The 23,632-nt window shown below is 47.0% G+C and overlaps 1 protein-coding gene across 1 annotated transcript in view; it reads right to left on the bottom strand.

Annotated features, from left to right (window-relative positions):
• Positions 1-9,065: 9,065 nt before the first annotated feature.
• Bcl7c (BAF chromatin remodeling complex subunit BCL7C) overlaps positions 9,066-23,632 on the bottom strand; it is a 35,213-nt gene continuing 20,646 nt past the window's right edge. Inside the window, exon 6 of the mRNA XM_057779686.1 lies at positions 9,066-13,228. Within this exon, the coding sequence (XP_057635669.1) occupies positions 13,031-13,228 (198 nt within the window). The 3' untranslated portion in view covers positions 9,066-13,030. The remainder of the gene's footprint in view (positions 13,229-23,632) is intronic.

Here is a 23,632-nt window from a genome sequence, read left to right as displayed (position 1 = left end):
CAAACAAACAAACAAAAACAAAAAACAACACTTCTGTGGAAAATACTTCACCAAATGAACCATCTCTCCAGCTCAGGCACTTTTAACTCTACCTCTCTGGTTATTGAGGATAATTCTCTCTCACTTTTTTCTTCTTCCTGCCTTCCTTCCTTTTTTCTTTTCTCTTTCTTTCTTTCTTTCTTTCTTTCTTTCTTTCTTTCTTTCTTTCTTTCTTTCTTTTTTTGAGACAGGGTTTCTCTGTGGTTTTGGAGCCTGTCCTGGAACTAATTCTTGTAGACCAGGCTGGACTCGAACTCACAGAGATCCGCCTCCTTTCTTTTTCTTTACACTTCGTAGCTCACACAGTAGTGCAGTGCAGGCTGGTCCCAAATCCTCTGTCCTCAGACTTCAGCTTTCTCAGTACTGGGATTACAGATCCATGCTACCATTATTAATATTGCATTTATTATTAATATTACATTTAGTGTGTGTGTGCATGTATGTGCATGTGTGTGTGAGCGTGTGTATGCATGTGTGCGTGTGTATGTGTATTCAAGCCATGCATGAATGTGGATGTTAGAGGACAATGTCTGGGAGTTGGATCTCTCCTTCCATCACGTGGGTTACAGAGTCTGAGCTCAGCTTGCCAGTCTGGATAGCGAGCGCCTTTGCCTGTTGAGCCACCCCACCCCTTATAAATACCTCTTCTTCAGATAAATCTTGCATTTAATTTATGATGCAGTTCTGTTACTGGGAAACAGCTTAAGTCTTTCTTTATATTTATTTATTTTATTGTATGAGTGTTTTGCCTGCACATATGTGCATCACCTACTTCTCTGGTTCCCACGGAGGGCAGAAGCTTGTGGTGCATTTCTTATTTTCTTTTTCACGACCAGGTTTCCCTGTGTAGCCCTGGCTGGCCTGGAAGTCATTATGTAGACCAGTCTGGTCTTTAATTCACAGAGATCCCCCTCCTCTGTCTGTAATTAACGGGCTGTAATTAATGGCATCCACCACTACACCCAGTTTGATTTTTTTTTAAAGAGAAATTTACCAAACCCTTTTAAATGCAAAATTCCATGGTACTAAATACACTTATAAGCCAGAAATAGGAGCAAACACTTGTAAGCCCAGTAGAGAGATCCCAAATTCAAGTCCAATCAGGACTACATAGAACAACCTGGTCTCAAAAGGTAAACATTGTAAATAAATATACACATTTACAGGACCAGCACAATAGTGGGAAAAGGCGCTTGCTGCCACGTCTGAGGGCCTGAGTTTGATCCCAAGATCTGCACTGTAGAAGATGAGAGGTGATTCCTGGAAGTTGTCCTCTGAGTTGTCCTCAGTGCACCATAGCAGGACAGGCACACGTTAGATGTACGGTCTATGTGCTGTGTACTACACACATTTACAATGTTGCACACGTTAGATGTACGGTCTATGTGCTGTGTACTACACACATTTACAATGTTGCACACGTTAGATGTACAGTCTATGTGCTGTGTACTACACACATTTACAATGTTGCACACGTTAGATGTACAGTCTATGTGCTGTGTACTACACACATTTACAATGTTGCCCTGACATCCTCACTGTCCATTCAGAAGCCTTTTTGCTTGTTTGGGTTTTGTTTTTTTTTTTTCAAGTCAGGGTTTGTCTGTGTAGCCCTAGCTGTGCTGGAACTCACAGAGATCCACCTGCCTCTGACTCCCAAATTCTGGGATTAAAGGCATATGCCACCACTGCCTGGCTCAGGAGCCTTTTTATATTTATTTATTTATTGGTTTTTCGAGACAGGGTTTCTCTGTGGCTTTGGAGCCTGTCTTGGAACTAGCTCTGTAGACCAGGCTGGTCTCGAACTCACAGAGATCTGCCTGCCTCTGCCTCCCGAGTGCTGGGATTAAAGGCGTGTGCCACCATCGCCCGGCTAGGAGCATTTTTAATAAACTCGATTCCACAGTAATTAAAACATAACCCCCTGGAAGTTGGAGAGACGGTTCAGAGGTTAAGAGCACTCAATGCTTTTCCAGAGGTCCTGAGTTCAAGTCCCAGCACCCACATAGTGTCTCACAACCATCTACAGTGGGATCTGGTACCCTCTTCTGACCTACAGGCATACATGCAGGCAGAACACTGTATACACAATAAATATATAAATAAATAGAAGGCATAGCCACCTGGTTATGCTTCCTACTCTTTTCTGATTACTTTTGTTCTACTTTATGTCTCTGAACTAGGTGTCTAATATAAGTGGAATTTATGATATTTGACTTTTTCATTTTGTCTCATTTTTTTACTTCTAAGAGTGTTTTGCCTTCGTATATGTTTGTGTACCATCAGCACGCAGTGCCCACAGAGGCCGGGAGAGGACACTAGATCCCCTGGCACTGGAGTTCAGGATGGTTGTGAGCTGCCAAGTGGGTGTGAGGAATCAAAAAATCCCAGGTCTCTAGAGAAGTATCCAGTGCTCTTCACCTCCGAGTCGTCTCTGTGTCTGACCTATTTTATGTAACAAAATGTTGGAGTCCACCCATGTTAGATCAGAATTCTATTCTCTTTTAAGACTGAAAAAATAGGGGCTGGAGAGATGGCTCAGAGGTTAAGAGCATTGCCTGCTCTTCCAAAGGTCCTGAGTTCAATTCCCAGCAACCACATGGTGGCTCACAACCATCTGTAAAGAGGTCTGGCGCCCTCTTCTGGCCTTCAGGCATACACACAGACAGAATATTGTATAATAAATAAATAAATATTAAAAAAAAAAGACTGAAAAAATACCCATTATATGCACACTCCTTATTCGATCAGTTAGTAGGTACACCTGCTGATAGACATGTAAGTGGGTTTTTCCTTTTGGCTGCTCTGAGTGACCAGCCAGTTCCGTTTTCAATTTTTCAGCCAAGTGTAGTGGTGCACACCTTTAATCCCAGCATGGGAGGCAGGGGCAGGTGGATCTCTGCGAGTTTGAGGCCAGCCTGGTTTATACAGAGAGTTCCGGAACAAGTAGGGCTACAAACAGAGACCCTGTCTCAAAAAAAGAGTGAGGGAACTAAAACTTTCTATTTCTGTTCCAGAGGCCTAAGTGTCACTACTGGTCAGTCAGGCAACAATGACCACAGTGGCACATTTTAGCCTAAGGAACACTCACCAGGAAGTGTTTATGGATTTACACCTATTGTCTCCATTTCACAGAAAAGCACCTAAGTTAATAAATAGCGGAGCTGGATTTCCCTCCCCATGCTCTTTGTCTCCAGAGCCTGAGCTCCTAACCTGACTCATGGATGTAATTAGCTTGAAGGGGTTTGGCTTCTTTAATTAATTAATTAATGGTTGAATGGGCAAGTGTGGGCGTTCCTGTGCTACTGTACACATGGAGAGGACTAATAACACCTCAGATATCACTCAACTTCCGCCTTGTTTAAGGCGTGTTTCTCTCTCTCTGTATATGTAGACATATGTTTAAGGCGTGTTTCTCTCTCTCTCTGTATATGTAGACATAGATATCCTTAGGACACAAATAAGTCAAGATTAAGAAATGTTATTTAAAAATAATTTTTAAAGATTTAGTTTTATTATTTCTCTTTGTGTGTACTGTATGAACTGGACATGCAGGATCCACAAAGAAGTGACTGCTGGGGGGCTGGAGAGCTGGCTCAGAGGTTAAGAGCATTGCCTGCTCTTCCAAAGGTCCTGAGTTCAATTCCCAGCAACCACATGGTGGCTCACAACCATCTGTAATGAGATCTGTTGCCCTCTTCTGGCCTGCAGGAATACATACAGACAGAATATTGTATACATAATAAATAAATATATATATAAAAAAGAAGTGACTGCTGAACTTGCCTAAAGGCGAGACGATCCTTCGGGGTTCCTGCTTCATGAAAGAGACTGCCAGTATTTTTCTGCAGGACACAGAAGAAAGTGACTGACAAACTGCCAATATAGACGGAACTGTCTTTGAAATTTCCTGCTTCATGGAAAAGTGTGGGCCTGTAGGCTGAAGACTGGATGCCCCAACGTTACAGAAGAACTTTGGGTGACTGTCTAAGCAGTGAGATGTCTCTGTCAATTCTAGAGTTTTGAAAGTTGTTTACAATGTACTTCCTGCTTACTTATTTAATATTATATCCTCCTGCGGTCTTTGATGGAGTTGAAGAATAGATAGTTATAATTATAGTTTTCCTTAGTTATGATAAAAGATAAAGTAGATATAAATATTGTAACTGTAATTCTTGGTTGATACCTGTCTTGTTGTATGTAATTTTTCTGTATTAAAGTTAAAACCTTCCTTTTTATTTAAACAGAAAGGGAGGGGTGATGTGGGATTCCCCTCTGTATGCTGTGAATACCATTGGTTAATAAAGAAATTTGCCTTGGCCTGTGACAGGATAGAGTTAGGCAGGAAAAACTAAACTGAATGCTGGGAGAAAGAAGGCAGAGTCAATAAGAAGCCATGTAGCCCCACCAGAGACAGACACTGGATGGAACCTTGCTGGTAATCCACAGCCATGTGGTGATACACAAAATAATGGAAATGGATTAAATTAAGATGTAAGAGCTAGCTGGGCGATGGTGGCACATGCCTTTAATCCCAGCACTCGGGAGGCAGAGGCAGGCGGATCTCTGTGAATTCGAGACCAGCCTGGTCTACAAGAGCTAGTGTTCCAGGACAGGCTCCAAAACCACAGAGAAACCCTGTCTCGAAAAAAAAAAAAAAAAACCTAAAAAGAAAAGAAGTTAGTGCTAATAGGCCAAGCCGTGATTTAATTAATACAGTTTCTGTGTGGTTATTTCAGGCCTACGTGGCTGAGAACAAACAGGCAGGCTCTTACAACAGTGTACAGTCTGTGAGTCCATTTGTGTGTGTTGCACAAGTGACTTCAGAGTCCAGAGAGGATGTCGAGTCCCTCTGAGGTGCTACCAGCATTTGTAAGCTGTCAGATGTGGGTGCTGGGAACCTAATGTGGGTCCCCTGGAAGAGCAACAAGTGCTTTTAACTGCTGAGTCATTTCTCCGGTCCTATAAAGATAAATTTTATCCAGGCGGCACACATCTTTAATCCCAGTGCTCGGGAGGCAGAGGCTGGCAGATCTCTGAATTCGAGGCCAGCCTGGTCTACACAGAGTTCCGAGACAGCCAGGAATACACAGAGAAACCCTGTTGAAAAACAAAACAACAACAAAACCATAAAAATAAATATCTAAGGAATTAAATAAGAATGATTGTTGAGATTCTGGAATATATCAATAGTTCTCCCAAAATGGGAGAAAAGGAATATTGAAATAGAAAAAAATAACTAAAACCTAGAAGTAGATGGCTGTGTTCTCTCTCTGTCGCTGGTCCTCTGATGGCCTCTGTGGTGGCCCTCTACAGGACGCTAAAAAGCTCTGTCTCTCCATTTATGAGTCCCACGAGAGTCACAGGACAGGGACGACGTCCCAATACCCAGTGTACTGCCAGGGCCTGGTATATATCCTGTTCTCCCTAGAATCTGAGCACAGGCTCAAGCTCTGGTTCTTTCTTTAACTTTTATTTATTTATTTTATGTGTATTCATGCTTTGCTGGCTATATGCCCGTGCACCACACTTGTGAGTTAACAGCAGTTATGAGCCTCCATTGTGGGCACCAAGAATTGAACCCGAACTCTCAGGGAGAGCATTCAGTACTCTGAACTGCTAAGCCAGCTCTCCAGCCCCTTGAGCTGATTCTTAAATTGCATCTGGTTCCCACAGTTTCTTCTGCCCTTGGTGCCTAGACAAATGTCATGCAGCCCAGAGTGGATTATTTCAACAATGGGGAGTGAGTGTGGATTATCTGCCTAATGGAGTATCACGAAACCAACACTAATCATGTTTGAATGACAAATAAAGATATGGGCTTTGCTTTTTAAAAAATTTCCTTATTTACTGAATAATTAAATACTTCTTTTGTAAAGCAGAAACCAACATTCTCTGCACTCAAGGCTCAGGTCACACGCCGCCTTCTCTGCTGACTTACCCAGATTTCTCCCCCTGGAAGCAGCCTTGCCTTGCGTGGGTTTTCGCAGCATCCAGCTTTCTCCAGTCTCTTACATTTCTGCCATTGCTGTGAGCACTTCACAGGCAAGACTGTGGCCTCCTACGCATCAGCCTCTAAGAGGATGTTCCATGATGTTCAGCCAGACTTGGACTCATTTCCCATAGTACGAGGGAGGACTGGGTGGCGTGACCTTGGCCACAATGAGGCAGGGAGAGAGGTGTTTGCTGGCAGACTGCCTGGGCCCAACCGTAAGCTGTCCCGGTAAGCACAGCTGAGACAGGTTTCATGATTATCATTGTGCACTCAGATGAACAAGGCCATGTTCAGGCATGGGGACATCTGAGGTACGAGAACCTGCCTATGGTTGCTTTGACTAGATCTAGTCTTTGTATTTTTTTGAGACAAGATCTCATATAGCCAGGTTGGTCAAACTTGCTATATAGAAAACAATGGTCTTAGCCGGACGGTGGTGGTGCACGCCTTTAATCCCAGCACTTGGGAGGCAGAGGCAGGCGGATCTCTGTGAGTTCGAGGCCAGCCTGGTCTACAAAGGGAGTTCCAGGACAGGCTCCAAAGCTACAGAGAAACCCTGTCTCAAAAAAACAAAAATAAGGCCGGGCGTTGGTGGCACACGCCTTTAATCCCAGCACTCGGGAGGCAGAGGCAGGCGGATCTCTGTGAGTTCGAGGCCAGCCTGGTCTACAAAGGGAGTTCCAGGACAGGTTCCAAAGCTACAGAGAAACCCTGTCTTGAAAAAAACCAAAAAAAATTGGTCCGGCTGGCAGAACAATAATAAGACCCAGATTAATCACCCTGCCACCCAGCGCCCTGCTGAGAGCACATCAGTAGCCTGGCACTCCAGGCCCGTGTGAGGGTCTCCTGCCACACACCTTGGTACCCCTCACAGAGGAACACCTCAACAGCCCAGCATCCTTAGTTCCTTAACTAGTTCACTTTGACACGGCACTCAGGGTGGGATGAGACACAAATTGAATCCCGCCAGGTCATTATTTCATTGAAGTCGGGATAAAATGATAGGGTTTTGGGGTTTTGTTTTATGTGTATGGGTGTTTTGCTTTCATGTATGTCTGTGCAGTATGCTGTGCCCTCTGAGACCAGAAGAGGGCATCAGATCCCCTGGAACTGGAGTTATAGGAGGTTGTGAGTTGCCATGTAGGTTCTGAGAATGGACCTAGGTTCTCTTGAAGAGAAACCAGTGCTTTTAGTCATTAAGCCAACTCTCCAGCTCTAAAGACAAAATTTGAAAAATTATATTGCTAGCTGAGCGTGGTGGCACATACCTTTAATCCCAACACTCGAGAGGCAGAGGCAGAGGATCTTTGCGATTTCGAGGCCAGCCTGGCCTACAAAGCGAGTTCCAGGTCAATCAGAGCTACACAGTGAGACCCTGTCTTGAAAAAAAATGTAGACCAGGCTGTGGTAGCACACGCCTTTAATCCCAGCTCTTGGGAGGCAGAGGTGGGCAGATCTCTGTGAGTTTGAGGCCAACCAGAGCTACACACAGAGAAATCCTGCCATGAAACCACCCCCCACCCCTACGAAAGAGAGAGAGAGAGAGAGAGAGAGAGAGAGAGAGAGAGAGAGAGAGAGAAAGAGAAAGAGAGAGAGAGAGAGAGAGAAATGTAGTTTGCATGCCTTTGATTCCAGCGGGAGACAGGCATTAGTTCAAGTTTACATAACAAGCTCAAGGACGTCCAGGGCTACAGAGAGACACTAACTCAAAAAAAAATTTTTTTTTGAATATCACCAGAGGAACAGATAGATGTTGTGTGCCTTCACTGTGACACTGAGGAAGGACAATCACTTAGACATTCTCCCAACCATGAATGCATAGCACATTACAGTAACAAAGAAACAGCAGACAGACCCCAAAGGAGAAATTGTCTATTCAAACAAAGGAAAGAAAGTCTATGCCACATTAAAAGATACAAGCAAGAAACCACAAGGTATGCTCCACAGCATTCGTAGACTTGATTTTGTCCTAAAGGGGAGACGCTAATAAAGGTGACTGAGAGCCACTGACGAACAAGGAGAGCTTGAGCCACCTTCTGACCAGTGAGAAGTTCAGGGAAGCGAGCAAGGCGTTAGCAAAAAGCCACTGTATTGTGTGAGTGTAAACAGATGTATGCAACTTACTCTCAGAGTTCAGACTACAAGGTATGAGGACACAGTACAGGTAGACGTCGGGACAAAACGCTTACACTGGGGAGTTCGCCGTCAAACTATGCAGACTTCGTTTGTACCGCTCTCATGACTTTCCGGTAATTCTGAAATTGTTTTCAAATCAAACTTTAACACCAACACGGTCTGCAAGGTCTGTGACATCATCCCCACCGAGGCTCAGTCCAGCCACAAGGACAGCATTGCCGCTTCCCAACACAGTCAGCGCTTCCTCCCTTTGAGGGTCTATTATTGCTTTTACATAAAACTCCCTTCTCCATACTGCAGCCCACACTGGCGCTGTCTTGACACACCCCACCCCTATGTTCTAGGCTTTCACAGCACTCTGAACTCCCCATCTATGTCACAGGTTACAATGTGTGCACTGCGTTTGTTTTTGAGACAGAGGCTTATGCAGCCCAGGTTGGCCTCTAATTTGATAAGTAGCCAAAGTTAACCTTGAACTCCTGATCCTCCTACCTCTACCTCCCAAAAGGCTGGCATTATAGGCGTGTGACACCATGCCAGGTTAAAAGTTGGTATTCAGGGAGAACTGGATGCCAGTCTATCTTCCCCAGTTGCCTGGAGGCTCCCTGAAGCCAGGGTTTGGGTCTGTTCTGCTCACTAGTGTATCTCCTGCACCAGCTAGTGAAGCTGGCACAGCCGTGGGCAACCGAGTAACCAGCTAGGTGATGAGAGGGCAAATCCCACTCTCTAAATTCAGCTCCAGGCTATTGGCAACTCTCAGCCCTGCCCTTAATCCTTGTCCCAAGAGTTTGATCAAGAGGCGCTGACGTTGAAGAAGCCCTGAATTGACTGCCCACTTGCCAAGTGAGCTTGAAACTGAAGGGCCGGGGGGGGGGGGGGGGGGGGTGGGGTTAAGGAATGGGAACTCACGAGGGACGTGTGGAAGGAATGGCGCTGAGTGAGTCGGGAGCCTAGATGCCCAGAAGACAAGGAGCTGAGTGCGACCGTGTTCGGAGAGGCAGTCTGGTGAATGAGAGCACCCTCGTGGGTTAAAGAAAGTCTAAGGGTGGCACCCGGAGGATCCTGACTTACAGGGAAACGAGGAGGAGGAGTGAGGGCAGGAGTCGCTGCTAGGCCAGGAGGGGAGGGCGCTTAGGCAAGGCACTGACTCCTTCCTTGCTCAGGATCAGCGGTGTGATGCTGCTGGGTGCAGGAAGCTCAGTGCAGGTGAAAGGCCTGAATCCTGTCCTAAGAGAGCATGCGCGAGCATGGCACGCCCGTCTCTGATCTGAGGGTTTACTGTGTGAAGCTACTGCCGGGATCGTGAGGAGGGCCTCAGAACTGCTTTGGTCTGCACTCTGCACTCGCGGGAGGAGGCTGCTGGCTTCCAGCCAATGGAAACAGCTCCTAAACGTGCACCCAGTCACCTCTCACCGCTTTCCCACACGGTCCTTTCTGCAATTTCAAGTCCTATTTAAAAACACACTGTGGATGCATCCACGGAACACTGTTCTTCCGTCAAAACCTTTAACCGAGATCTTTGTTTGGCTGGTTTTGGTTTGTTTGTTTATATTTTTCCTGAGGTGCTAGATATGAAATTTATGTCCCTTGCTCGAGCTGGGCAAACACTTCTCTTCTTTAGCCCCTCAGCTAGCATCCTTCTTAAAACTGATCCTGTTTTCTCCCTGTTCCCAAGGGTTATGACATATGCACTGGACTGCCCACTTGATTGGAGCAACCCTCACCCGAGGGAGGGCATGCGCACCCTGTTCTCTGGCTGCCCATAGTGACCCCTCCCCTTCAGCCCGGCCACGCCGTCTGGCCAGAAGCATGCCTGTCCCTCTCCTTGGGCATTCTGACTTCCTATCTCCCCATCTCCAGAGGGAAGACTGGCAAGTTACTGTCACTAGCTTAGACAGTGTCCGCAGCATTCTCTGCCGCCCTTCATCCTCACAACCGGCCCTGTGAGGTAGATACAGTGGGTAACGACTATCCTGGCCCACGTGGATCAAGCATGTACACCCTATGCAGTTCATACGTGATCTCACTTAAACTTACCACAGCCCAATGAATTAGATCCGCGTCCCCATTTTACAGAAGGGAAAAATCCAGTGGTTAGAACTTGCCCCAAGTCAAAGAGGTAGGAAGCCATGAGGCTAGGGGTTGAACAGCAGCCTGCCCGACCCCAGAGCCATGCTGGTAACCTTTCCACAATGTTACCTTACAAAATCAAGAATATTACTTCCTAGATATGAGTCTACCCACTAAACTGAAGCTGGGCAGTAAGTAATTCAGCCAAGGCCTCACAGCCGGGCACAGGCGGAGCTGGGGTGTTCCACTCCATGGAGTTTAGAAGCCTGGGCTTCATAAGGACCAGCACATAAGGACTGTTTCTGTTCAGAATTCCTTGTTGACACTCTTTGGTAAACCTGGGAGGGGTTGTTTTTTTGTTTTGCTTTGTTTTAATCTCAAAACCAATCAGTAAATAAATTGAGGAAAAAAGAGAACATATTGTAACTAGCTGTCCTCTAACAACCAACGCTCAGAGCCCAGAGGAGTCCTGGCTGGGAGGAACCACTGCATCAGGTCAAAGAGCAGGAACGGGAAACACTAACACACGGAGTTTAGGTAGCTATCCTCGGAATCTGGGACCCCATAACTGGGAGTTGCTGCTGCCCGGTCCACTCTTCTGTGACCCTGCTCCTGTTGATGACTCTCACAAGTAAGATAAACATGAATGTGTTCACATGCAAATCCTAAGATGCTCTGAGAAATTATATATTTGTAACTAAGCTTTTGTATCAGCAATTTCAACTCATGATTGTGGCGTACTATAAATCTAACTGGATCTGTAAACATCTTGCTATTCAGATACTACCCAGTGACACACACTGGCAGTTTCCACCTTTTGAATATTTAAGGCTTAGAGCTCTTTTTTGTTTGTTTTTGTGTTTTTGAGACAGGGTTTCTCTGTGTAGCCCCGGCTGTCCTGGAACTAGTAGCTCTGTAGACCAGGCTGGCCTTGAACTTAAAACAACCTGCCTGCCTCTGCCTTCCTCTGCTGAGGACTAAAGTCGTGCGCCCCCGCCATGGCCAGCAAGCTCTTTTAAATTGCTACTGACTGCGAGCATCTTAGTCTTTAAAGTACAGAGAGTTTGAAAGAATACAAAGGATGATTTTTCTGGATCTCCCCAGAATTCCCAGTTTTCATTTCTAATTCCTGAAAATCAGTATCTGTTGGAAATTTGAAAACTTCTGCCCCATTGGAAATTCAGAAGTCTTAACTAATAAATCTTTACTTCTTGAAGTTCCCCAGTCACTCAGTAGGCTAGCACAAGCCACTTTCCGTGGCTTCTGGGAAGCCTCCACACGGGAGTGGGGCCTGGGATGACCTTCCTGCAGCATTAGGTCACCCGGGGACCCGGGGGCTGAGCTGGAACTCCAGGCCTTGCCATATATTTCTATAGCATCTCCATTACGGACACAAAATTCTTTCCTCCCACAGGACATCTGCTCTTTTTATTATTTAAAAAAAAAATGTCCTGAGTTGGGTGTAGTGTTATGCACCTTGAATCCCAGCACTCAGGAGGCAGAGGCAGGGGGATCTCTGTGAGTTCAAGGCCAGCCTGGTTTAGTGAGTTCCAGGCTGGCAAAGGCTGCATAGTGAGACAGAAAAAAATAAATAAATAAAAAATATTTTTTAAAATGTTAAAAGTCCTATAGAATTTTCCACTGAGAAAAACGGATGCTCCATAAATGAATGCCTTAAACTCACAGCTTCAGCCCCACAGCAAGCCCAGCGTGAGAAGTGGTGTACCAGCTGGGCCTGGGGGTCAGGCAGGGAGCTGTCGGAATGCTGGCTCTGCCACAGGCAGGCTGGTGACTTAGGGCAAGCTCTTCAACTGCCTGGCTATGTAGTTTCCGTATCTGTAAAATGTAAAAGTAACAGGATCTATGACACTGGAATATTGTACTAAATACTTCCCACAAACTGCAGTCTGTAGTAGAGGAAGCCCTCAACAAGTGGGAGACATTTCCTGGCACGGCAGGCCCACTAGGTTGTTAAGTCAGGAGGCGAGAGGTTGATAGAAGCCCTTGGAGCCACTCAGATGGCTCATTCGTCATGGGTTTCTCAAAACGGGTCCTTTCCAGGTAGGTTTGGCAGGCTCAGGGCTGGACCACAAGTTTCCACCCATCCCTGGACTTGAGTCCTCCAGCAGGAGGTGGTGGCCTGGTCTGAGAGGTCACTAGATTGCTCATGTGCGCCCCTTGCCTCACAGGCAAGGTTGGCATGTGTCTTCTTGGCAGGCCTAGCGTCCACAGGCCTGTGAGGGAGGGGAGGCTGCCGGGTGCTTGCTGGAGTGGTACGTCTATACACGGGTATGCTCCCACACACGCATGGATTTGGACACCATTTGCAGACTCTGCAAACTAGCACCTAGCACCTACTGCCCAATGCTTCAGACACTGCTGGCTGCTCACCAGAGTAGATCCTGTGGTTCCGAAGGTCGAATGTGCCACCTTGGGGGCCATGCCTGGCCCTTTGGCAGATGACTGCCCCGGTGCTTGAAGAGGTGGCCAAGTCGACCCGGGGTCCATCCTTTTGTATACTCATGTTGCTTCTAGGCATCACCCAGAGGCGTCCTTATGCGCGCCTTGTCTGTGACCTGCCCCAAGCCCCACAGTTTGGGACCCACAACAAGCAAGATGGATCCAGATTTAGGGTTAGGGACAAGCAGAGGGCTGGCTGCCTACCTCCAAGTGCACACAGCAGGCATCCACCTCTGAAGCTCTCTCCACCCTGAAGCAGTGTGAGGAGGTGAGTGGATCTTGGGGCAGCTAAAGAAGACCTAAGGGCCTCACCTTGAGGGTTGGGCCCCCTCATCTCCCCTTCCCCTGTGGGATCGTCCTGGGCGCCCTCTGGGCCTTGCTCCCACCTCCCGGAGCTCTGGTGTCTGGCACTGTGGAAGCAGACCGGACGTTTGTCCGGAGGCCTCTCCTGGGCAGAAGCCTCCTGAGAGGCTCTGTTTTCAAGCCTTTCTCTTGGAGGGCTCTCCTGGTCATCCTCACTCCAGAGTCCTGCAAGGAGAGAAGAAAACACCGATAGTCGCTCTTCTCCTTATCCTGCACAAAGCTGGAAAGACAATAGGAGAACTAACAGAGAAAGCAGAGAGAGAATACTGCAAACAGCTGGAGCCTCTGTGTGTGTGTGCATGTTTGTGTGTGTGTGTGTGCATGTTAGTGTGTGTGTGTGCGCATGTCCGTGTATGTGCATGTTCGTGTGTGTGTGCATGTTTGTGTGTGTGCATGTTCACGTGTGTGTGTACATGTTCGTGTGTGTGTGCATGTTTGTGTGTGTGTGCATGTTCATGTGTGTACGCACATGTTTGTGTATGCAGGCGCATGAGGAGGCCAAGGTGGACCCTTGGGTGTCTTCTTCAATCACCCTATACCTTATTTTTGAAACAGGATCTCTCACTGAACCTGCAGCCCCCAGACCGGGTTAGTCTGGCTCCAGTAAGTCCCTGGCTCCACCTGTCCCCACCTCCTCAGCACTTACATACAAACCTGCACCAACAACTTCCACAACAGGCGTGGTGGCGCACGCCTTTAATCCCAGCACTTGGGGCGCAGAGGCAGGCGGATCTCTGTGAGTTCAAGGCCAGCCTGGTCTACAGAGTGAGTTCCAGAACAGCCAAGCTACGCTGAGAGTTCCTGTCTCAAAAATAAAGCAAACATAATAATAATAATAAAAAAAATCTTACTTATTTGTTTTGTGTGAATGGAGGGGAGTGAAGGCATATGTGTGAAAGCCAGAGGACAATGAGATGAAGGGTGTCTCCTCCCATCACAAGAATCCCAGGGCACCCTACCAAATAAACCTAAGTTCTCTATTCTGACAGAAGACAGAAGTGGAAGGACAGCCTAGTTAGAGAGGTGAAGGAGCGGTTTCTGCAATCAGACACTCTGGGCTGAGTCTTAGGCCCAGTACTTCTCGCTCTGCAGTCCTGGACAACGGCACACATTTGTCCAGTCTCAGCTTGCCCAGCCGTAAGACGGGAGGAATGGAAGCAGCTGCAGGGTGGAGGGCGAGTCCACAGATCTTCAGGAAGGCAGAGAGAGGTTACCTTAAAACATTTTCCACCCGTCAGCCTTGGCTGTCCTATTCCCTCCCCTCAACCAACACCACTAATACTATCTATCAGACGTCAACAGGAGCCGAGAGCGGGTAGCTGATTCAGTTCCTTGAGACAGAAAAAATACAGATGGGTCTGCAGCATCCTGCTGACACAGAAAGCGGAAGCATTTCTAGGATGCTCGGTGCAACTACACAAAGATAAAGATGGTCATTAATTATGGTCACTGTCCAAGCTGTAACAACTCGAGAACCCTACAGTTCTCAACCTGGGAAGCTTAAAAAAATTACTGAGCTCCAAATCCTGAAAGAACAGTCCTGGGTTCAATGAGGGACCTCATTCACAACACTTTAAGAGCATCCGGGGCCGAGGATGTCGCCCATGGCAGAGGGCTTGTCTGGCACACTGAGGCTCAGTTCCATCCCCAGCCCTGCCAGAAAAAGAAAGAACTAAAGTTCAATAAGAAAATCAAACACCCTAATTAAAAATGGCAAAAGGCGGGGCTGGAGAGATGACTCAGTGGTTAAGAACACTGAGTGCTCTTCCAGAGGACCCGGGTTCAATTCCCAGGACCCACTTGACAGCTCATGTCTGTCTGTAACTCCAGTTCCAGAGGACCCGACACCCATGGCAAAACAATCACCACACATAGCAAAAATAAACTTTAAAAAAAATGGCAAAAGGCGTATACGATGTCCTCAAAAGCATAGGAGGCCAGTCATAGTGGCACACGCCTTTGATCCCAGCACTCAGAAGGAAGAAGTAGGCAGGTCTTTGTGAGCTCGAGAACAGCCTGGTTTACAGAGCTAGTTCCAGGACAGCTGGGGCTACAGAGAAACCCTGTCTTGAAAAAACAACAACAAAAACAAAAAACAAAAACAAAAAAACAACACTCAAAAAGAAAAAAATTATAAATTTAAAAAATCTTTTCAAATTATGATATGAGATATGACTTGGTGTCTGTGAATCACTAACTAGTAAAGTTCAGTGGTAAGTTCACAGGATTCCATATGCTATATCACCTTTGTGTGTTTGAAGTTTTGTCTTTAGGATAGGTCTTATATATTCCAGGCTGACCATAATACACTACGTAGCTAAAGATGACCTTGAACTCCTGATGGCTCTTACCTCCCAAGTGCTGGACTGAGGAGCATGCCCTACCTCTTGAGGTTACAAAGCTTTTTCAAAAAAAAAAAAAAAAAAAAGCCGGGCGGTGGTGGCGCACGCCTTTAATCCCAGCACTTGGGAGGCAGAGGCAGGCGGATCTCTGTGAGTTCGAGACCAGCCTGGTCTACAAGAGCTAGTTCCAGGACAGGCTCCAAAACCACAGAGAAACCCTGTCTCGAAAAACAAAACAAACAAACAAACAAACAAAAAAAAAAGCCTCTGCCTTCTAGAATTAAAGGTATATGCTGCCATGCCCAGTTTCTAAAACTTGCAAAATATTTTCGTGTGTGCCTGTGGGGGCCCGAAGAGGGTGTAGGATCCCTCGGAACTGGAATCACAGGCTTGTGAAGCACCTTACGTGGGTGCTGTGAACCAAACTCAGGTCCTCTTGCAGACCAGCACGCTCAACCATTGAGTTAACGTTCTGGCCTCACAAGACAGTTGTTTAAAAAGCATACAAAATAGTTTAGAACACATGTTGCTCTTGCAGAGGACCTGGGGTTCAACACCCAGCACCTGCATGGTGGCTCACAGTCATCTGTAACTCCAGTTCCAGGAGACCCCACCTGCTCTGGTATCTGTGCACATCAGGAATGAACACGGTGCGCTTATTGTATATTTGAACAAAACATCCATACATATGAATAAATAAATCTTTTAAAAAACATACAAAATAGGCTAGGCATGGTGGCACACGCCTTTAATCATAGCTCTCTGAGAAGCAGGCACAGGTGGATCTTTGCAGTTCCAGATCAGTCAAGGCCACAGAGTGAGATCACCTCTCAAGATGAGAAAACATTATAGATCCGTGCACACCAACTGAGGAGCCGGCGGAGGTCTCTAGAGACTGTAACAGATGTGTTCTGTGCTGGGTCTTCCTCCGTATTTTCTTCTTCTGTGCTTGTCTGTACCTCAGCTCTATCAAGGTCTGGGGCAAGTGAGCTTCCTCAGTGTTGCAGCAGCATTCTGAGGATGTGCCCCCACCCAGAGAGCTCTGTCCCCTGGGACAAAGCCATTGTCTAAGAATCACCGCAAAGAGAGTTCAAAGGTGTAATTAAGGTGCCATTTTAAATCCTGGCATCAAATTTCTACATCAGGTTTCACGGAGGTGCAGAGGGTCCCCTCCCTGCTGCCCAGCTTACATTGGCCAAAAGTTGCTATGCAGGCTGCCGAGGGGTAAACGCTGCCAAGTCTCACCCAGCACTGAACCCTGCAGGCTACAGTGCCATTCTGCCTAGTAGTGTGTGCCCACTGGCGCCATTGTGGCGTGACTGCAGTGGTAACTGAGCATGTTCTGATCGGCCATTAGGCCTGCTCTGCAGAAGCGGTTCCAAACTGGTCAAAAGCCCATTGCTAGGGCAATCACAGGCGCTGGGGATGGGGCGCACCTGCTAATGTTTTGCTAAATAAATGGACTTGCCATTGCATCTTACAAACTGCACTGTAAATATTTATGTTTATACCCAGACATTTCTGATGCTCTCTTGCTCTTAACTTTGGTCATAGAAGCTTCTGTTTGTAGTAGTGGTAATGGTTAAGGCAGAGACATAACTGGTCAGAGTACAGAATATAAGTTCCTGTGAGGGAGTAGCTGAGAATAAATCATTTATATCAATTTCCATCAAACCTCAAGAACCACTGTGGCGGAGGGGGGGCGGGGTAAACGCAAGCACTCCCTGATGGAGGAAGACCTAGGAAATGCAGGCATCTGGACACGGCATGGATGATGCACACGTGAATGCACACCAGCTGTAGTTACCTGTGCATGATCAAGCCAATAAAATCCTAGCATGGTGCCAGGGGGTGGGGTGTGCTCCAGCATGGTGCCAGGGGGTAGGGTATGCTCCAGCATGGTGCAAAGCACACACCTTTAATCCCAGCACTTGGGAGGGAGGCAGAGGTAGGTGAGGTGGATCTCTGAGCTCCAGGCCAGCCTGGACTACAGAGTGAGTTCCAGAACAGCCAGGGCTACAGAAACCCTGTCTCAAAACCCAGTAAATAAAAAGATAAGTACAATTCCAGCATGGCTGGGGGAAATGGACAAACTATTGGCAGTTCATGGTTGTTAAGGGAGAGAGAGTCATTCTCTGAGGACATGACTGCCAGTGGATGGTCACACCCATGTGTGTATGGGCAGCACTAATTGGATTCGGGGTTGTTAGTAAGAAAATAAATAAGTAAACATGAAGTTGGAGTGTTATGGGTGGGGCACAAAGAGGAGCTGGGGGAGTCGGTGGTGGTGGGTGGGTGGGTGTGACTTATGACCGATACACACTGCATATTTGCATGAAACAGGCATATCCCTTGAGCTCAGGACTTGGGTGCCAACTTAAGCAACATAACAAGACCCTGCCTCAAAAACCAAACAACTGAGGCTAGAGAGATGGCTCAGAAGTTAAGAACATTTTCTTCAGAAACTTGAAGACCAGAGAATGCAATTTTCAAAGGATACACACACACACACACACACACACACACACACAAGCCTGCCTCTGCTTCTGGAGCACTGGGATTAAAGGTGTGCACTCCAGGGGCTGGAGAGATGGCTCAGTGGTTAGGAGCACTGACGGATCTTCCAGAGGACCTGGGTTCAATTCTTAGCACCCACATGGCAACTCAACTCACAGCTGTCTGTAACTCCAGTTCCAAGGGACCCAACACCCTCACCCAGAAACACATGAGGGCAAACCACCAGCGCACATAAAAACAAACAAACAAAAGCCTAGCTTCTGGCAGACCAGTAAACAGCAGAGAAAACATACGCACACCTTCACACAGGAGCTCAGCTGGAGAGAACACAGCTGCCACAGTCCTAAGACTCCCTTTTGTGCAGAGGGAAGTCCAAAGGCCTCCTCCTGACTGACTGAGGAAGCGGTGGTGGCTAGGAAGGAGGAATTACGCTTCTTCACACCTATCTTGCCTTCATTTCTCCCCTAAAAGGGGATTCTATTTCCATTCTGCCCTGTCTTCCCAAGTGCCAAGGTTTGCTAGGGGAGACCCGTGGCCTGTGAGAAATAGATGGTTAAATCACTCATTACCTCTAACAGGGCTGGGGGCACAGGAAGGGGGTGGTTAGGACTTCTTTAGCCTTCCCCCAAAACAACAAGCCAACACCGACTCTCAACACAAGCAGCCTCGGGGAAGCCAGCTAAATTGCTCTCTTTCTGGGACATGGAGGGGAGCTGCACATGCTGGCCGACCTACAGAAAGTGCTCCTTGTTCCCGAAGCTCCATGGGCGAGGCTGCTGGTCCTGCGGTAGGATAATGTCTGCAAATCTGTTCAGTTCTCACTGTCGGGGACTGAACAGAACCTTCCCCTCAGACTCACATGTTGAAGTCCTAACTCCTAGTATTTCAGATAATTTGGATAGAGGGTCTTTAATAATTGACAACTGAATTAAGTCTTTAGGGTCAACTTTAATCCTACATGATTGCTGAGGAAATCTGCACACAGAGTACGCCAAGGAAGACCGTGGGAAGACATGGGAAAACAACTAAGAAGAGAGCCTCTGAAGAAACCAACCTGCTCAGACCTTTCTTAGATGTCTACTCTTCAGAGCTGTGCAGGGCACTTCAGACGGAAGCCCTGTGAGGCCTCTGGGTTGGCACCGTGAGCTCCAACAGTACTAGGTATAGCCGGTTGGCCTCTAGGCTCTCCAGATGGTTTCAGTTGAGTATGGCATGAAGGCCATGGGACTCAGTACAGCTATGAGCAGCATAACTAAAGAGAGCATTGCCTTGGGGTAGAAAAGCTAGTCCTTTCCAAACTCCATGGAGGAGGCTCCAATAAACGACTTTCTAATGCTAACCAACATGTTGGAATCATATATAAATAGGTTTGTTGGCAGATATTCATTTGTTAGCAGACATAACAAGAGAAAACACTGCCAACTTTAGATCTAACTTTGGCTGTAAGAATCCTCTAGAACATTTCACAGACGGGACAACCAGCCATACAGGCTTGTACTCGCTAAAGTGTTCTTACACCTTTAGGCAAGTTCCATGTTGGGGTCTTACAGCTCTATATGGTTGACCCCTCCGGTGTTTCATATGGTTATTGGGGCTGTGCCATTGGCAAAGGCAGGCAAGCTGCAAAGATGGCGTTCAAAGGCTTCAACTGAAAGAAATGACCTGCTGTGACGGAGCTCAAGAAGTTGCAGGGGTGACTGACATCACACGTGTGAGGTTAAAGACAAAGCTCTTGAAGGAGAGCTCAGCCGAGCTGGTGAAATAACTAAAGGAATGTTATGGGATATTGTATCACACTGGTGATTGTGACTTTGTTGCCGATTTACCTTACCTGCCAAAACACCTAATTGGTTTAATAAGAGCTGAATGGCCAATAGCTAGGCAGGAGAGCAGAGGCGGGACTTCTGGGCAGAGATAGGAATTCTGGGATGAAGAGAGGCAGAGACGCCAGCAGGACACGGAGGAAGTCAGACATACAATATGGAGGAGAGGTAACAAGCCACACGGCAGAATGTAGATGACTAGAAACAGGTTAATTTAAGTTATAAGAGCCAGTTGGGGAACAGCCTAAGCTAAAGGCCGAGCATTCATAATTAACAAAAAGTCTCTGTGTCGTTATATGGGAGCTGGTGGTCCCAAAAGGAAGTCTGACAACAAAGGAAGACACACATCGCCTCTAAAGCTGTAAGGAAGGAGGCAGAGAAATGTGCTAAAAAATCTGTGACGGAAGATGAAAGAGGTGATGACATTTTCAGCATCTACCTTTACCATTCTGCGGCCGCCCCTCATAACAGTTTCGTACCATGAATTACACATCCCCGCTAACCAATTTTTTAAATGTTTATCTTATAAACAACAACAAAAATAAGTTTCTGCTATAGAAGCCACTAAACTGTGTGGTACTTTGTCCTAACAGCCCTACCAGAGTGAGATGTTAGTCCACTGGAAATGACAAGACTGTCCTGAGCCACCTGCCTGTGTTGAAACAACCTCATTTCCTATTCTGGCTACTAAGAAGCAATAAAGTAAGGAAAAAAATAAAAGTCAGGGCCAGAGAGATGGTTCAATGGGCAAAGGTGCTTGCCACTAAGCCTATGGACCTGAGTTCAATCCTGGGACCCACACAGCGGATGGAGAGAAACACCTCTTTTAAGCTGTCCTCTGATCTTCATACAACGATGTGGTAAACACACGCGCACACAATCGTAATTTTTTTTTTAAAAAAAAATGTAACAGACTTTTGTGGTTGAGTTTTTGATGCTGTGACAAAATTCCTGAGAAAGACAACTTAGAAGAAAGGCTTAGCTGGGCGGTGGTGTCACAGTCCTTTAATGCCACCACTGAGGAGGCAGAGGCAGGGGGATCTCTGAGTTTGAGGCCAGCCTGGTCTACAGAGCGAGTTCCACTACAGCCAGAGCCACACAGAGAAATGCTGCCTTAATGAAGATGAGGATGAGGAGGAAGAAACAGTGTTTATTGTCTCACAGTCTCAGAGGCTCCAGTCCACAGTCACTGTTACTATTGTTTCTGGATTTGTCTTGAGGCAGAGTGACATTGAAGGGTACACGGTACGGAGGCACAGACCTGCTAACCTCATCTCATGGTGGGCAGGGAACAGAAAAGATAACCTCTGACGGTCAGTGACTCGGCCTTCCAGCTGAACCCACTCCAGAGTCCACTCCAAAGCGGGGCGCGTCTCCAGGCCAGGCTAGAATACACAGCGGACACTTCGTACACAGATGACAAGGGCTGTGACACACAGGGGCTGCTTCTGTGCTCTGGTTAGAGTCCCTCACAGCTCATGGTTTGAGTAATTGGTCCCTAGCCAGCGGCACGGATCCTTTGGACATGAGGTCTGGTTGGCTATCACAGGCCTCCAAAGACAAGCCTTCAGGCCTCCAGCCTAGCTCTGCTTGCTTGCTTGCTTCCTTCCTTCCTTTCCTTTCTTTCTCTCTCTTTCTTTGGTTCTCTCTCTCTCTCCCTCTCTCTCCCACTCCCTCCCTCCCTCTTTCTTTCTTTTTAGGTTTTTTTTTTAAAATTTATTTATTTATTTATTTATTTATTTATTTATTATGTATACAACATTCTGCCTCGATGTATGCCTGCACGCCAGAGGAGGGTGCTAGATCTCAATACAGATGGTTGTGAGCCACCATGTGGTTGCTGGGAATTGAACTCAGGACCTCTGGAAGAGCAGCCAGTGCTCTTAACCTCTGAGCCATCTCTCCAGCCCCCTCTTTTTAGGTTTATTGAGACAGGGCTTCTCTGTAGCTTTGGAGCCTGTCCTGTGGAACTCACTCTGTAAACCAGGCTGGCTTCGAACTCAGAGATCTGCCTGCCTCTGCCTCCCGAGCACTGGGATTAAACTGGGGTTAAAGGTGTGCAGCGCCACTGCCCGGCTAGCTCTGCTTTCCTGACCTACGGAGATGTGAAAAGCCTTTGCTGCAAGCATCTCCTGCCATCAGCTTTGCCACACTGGCCACCAGGTCGGACTGAAACCGTGAGCGGGGACAATGCCTCCCTAAGCTGCTTCTGTTGGTACTGTTTCAGCGACCAGCAACAAGGAAGTAGCAAAAGACCAAGCCGATCTAGGGCGGTAATGGCTCCAGCTGGCATTAAGTTAAAGGCTATCATTATAAAATGGGCTTGGGGTGGGTGCTGTAGAGATGGCTCAGTGGTTATGAGCTCTTACTCCTATTCCAGAGGACCTGGGTTTGGTTCCCAGCTCCTATATAGTGGCTCACAACTGCCTGTAACTCCAATTCCAAGAGACCCAAGACCCTCTTCTGGCCACCAAAGGCACAAGGCACACACATAACGACAAAAAGTTCATATACATAAAATGAAATACATGAATATTTTTAAAGGAGAGAGCACTGGAGAGATGGCTCAGCAGTTAAGAGCACTGGCTGCTCTTTCAGGGGAACTGAGTTCCATTCCCAACACCCACATGGTCACTCACAACCATCTGTAACTCTAACTCCAGGGAGCCTGGCCCCTTCTTCTCGTATCCACAAGAAAGGGGTACACAGACATACATGCAGGTACAACAGTCATATACATAAAATCAAACGATAATTTTAAAAACTCTTGAATTGGTAACATGCATACAATCAATCCCAGCACTGGGAGGAAGAGGCAGGAGGATCTCTGTGAGTTCAAGTCCAGCCTGGTCTATAGAGTGAGTTCCAGACCAACCAGAGATACACAGTGAGACTCTGTCTCAAAAATAAATACATAAATGAATAAATCTTTGGACTCTGAGATGAGTCCTTCCACTAGCCTGTCTAGAGGCAAGCACCGTCGTTTGCACAGACACTGAGTCTCAACGGGCCAGGTCACAAGTGCCAAACAGAACAGCACAGACTGCAGCAGACTGCAGCGTGGGTTTGCTTTGGAGCCTTGTCAAGCTCTGGTCCCTATGGATAACTCCACTGGTGATATCCAGTATGTTACCTCTGATAGACAAATAGGCCTCCGGGAATCAGGTCTTTTTTTAGGGGGAGTAACCGTGTGAGATGCAGCTTGGCTCTGACATTAGAGGGCTCATTTTCACAAATATGAAAGTGCCTACGCCACAAGTATGAGCCCTGGGATTCTGCAGGGCACAGGTTCCTTTTGTAACCAAGGATGGCTTGAAACCCTTCTTTTGATTGATATACTTTGTATGGAAAAAGGGTCAGGACGCTGGCTTCATACCAAATACCAAGAGCCATACTGATTTGCTCCAAGAAAGATGTACTTGATATGGTGGGTGCAATCGGTGTCATCACCTGATAGAGTTCATGGTCATCTTCAATTATTCTCCAGGATCCGAGTAACTTCTCTCTGGGCCAGACTGATGCATAGATGACAATATGCTCACATTAATTAATCTGTTTTCCTCAGGGACATGATCTTTCATGGATCTTCTAGAAAGAAGTTTCCAAGCCTTTTACTGAACCCTCCCCTGCTCCCACATTGGCTCTCAGTCTGTGGGTTACTTTGTTGCTTATCTTCCAGTACCTTCTTTAAGACTGATCATGGGCTCAGAGCACGACATGAAGCTTGGTCAGCAGAGGGCGCTGGAGGAACACGGTAAGAGGAAGGCTCTGCTCCACCTGGTCCTGGTCCTGCTGAGCTTTCGTTTCTCTTGTCTTTGGTTGCAGTTTGGCTGGGCCTGTAGATGGGGACATCCTGGTGGTCCCCTTCCTTACATGGATGTCAGGAA

The sequence above is a fragment of the Chionomys nivalis genome, chromosome 8 (genome assembly GCF_950005125.1).
Source record: "Chionomys nivalis chromosome 8, mChiNiv1.1, whole genome shotgun sequence".
NCBI lineage: Eukaryota > Metazoa > Chordata > Mammalia > Rodentia > Cricetidae > Chionomys > Chionomys nivalis.
The sequence above is the reverse complement of the archived record's forward strand: the minus strand, read 5'-3'. Positions and strand labels throughout refer to the sequence as shown.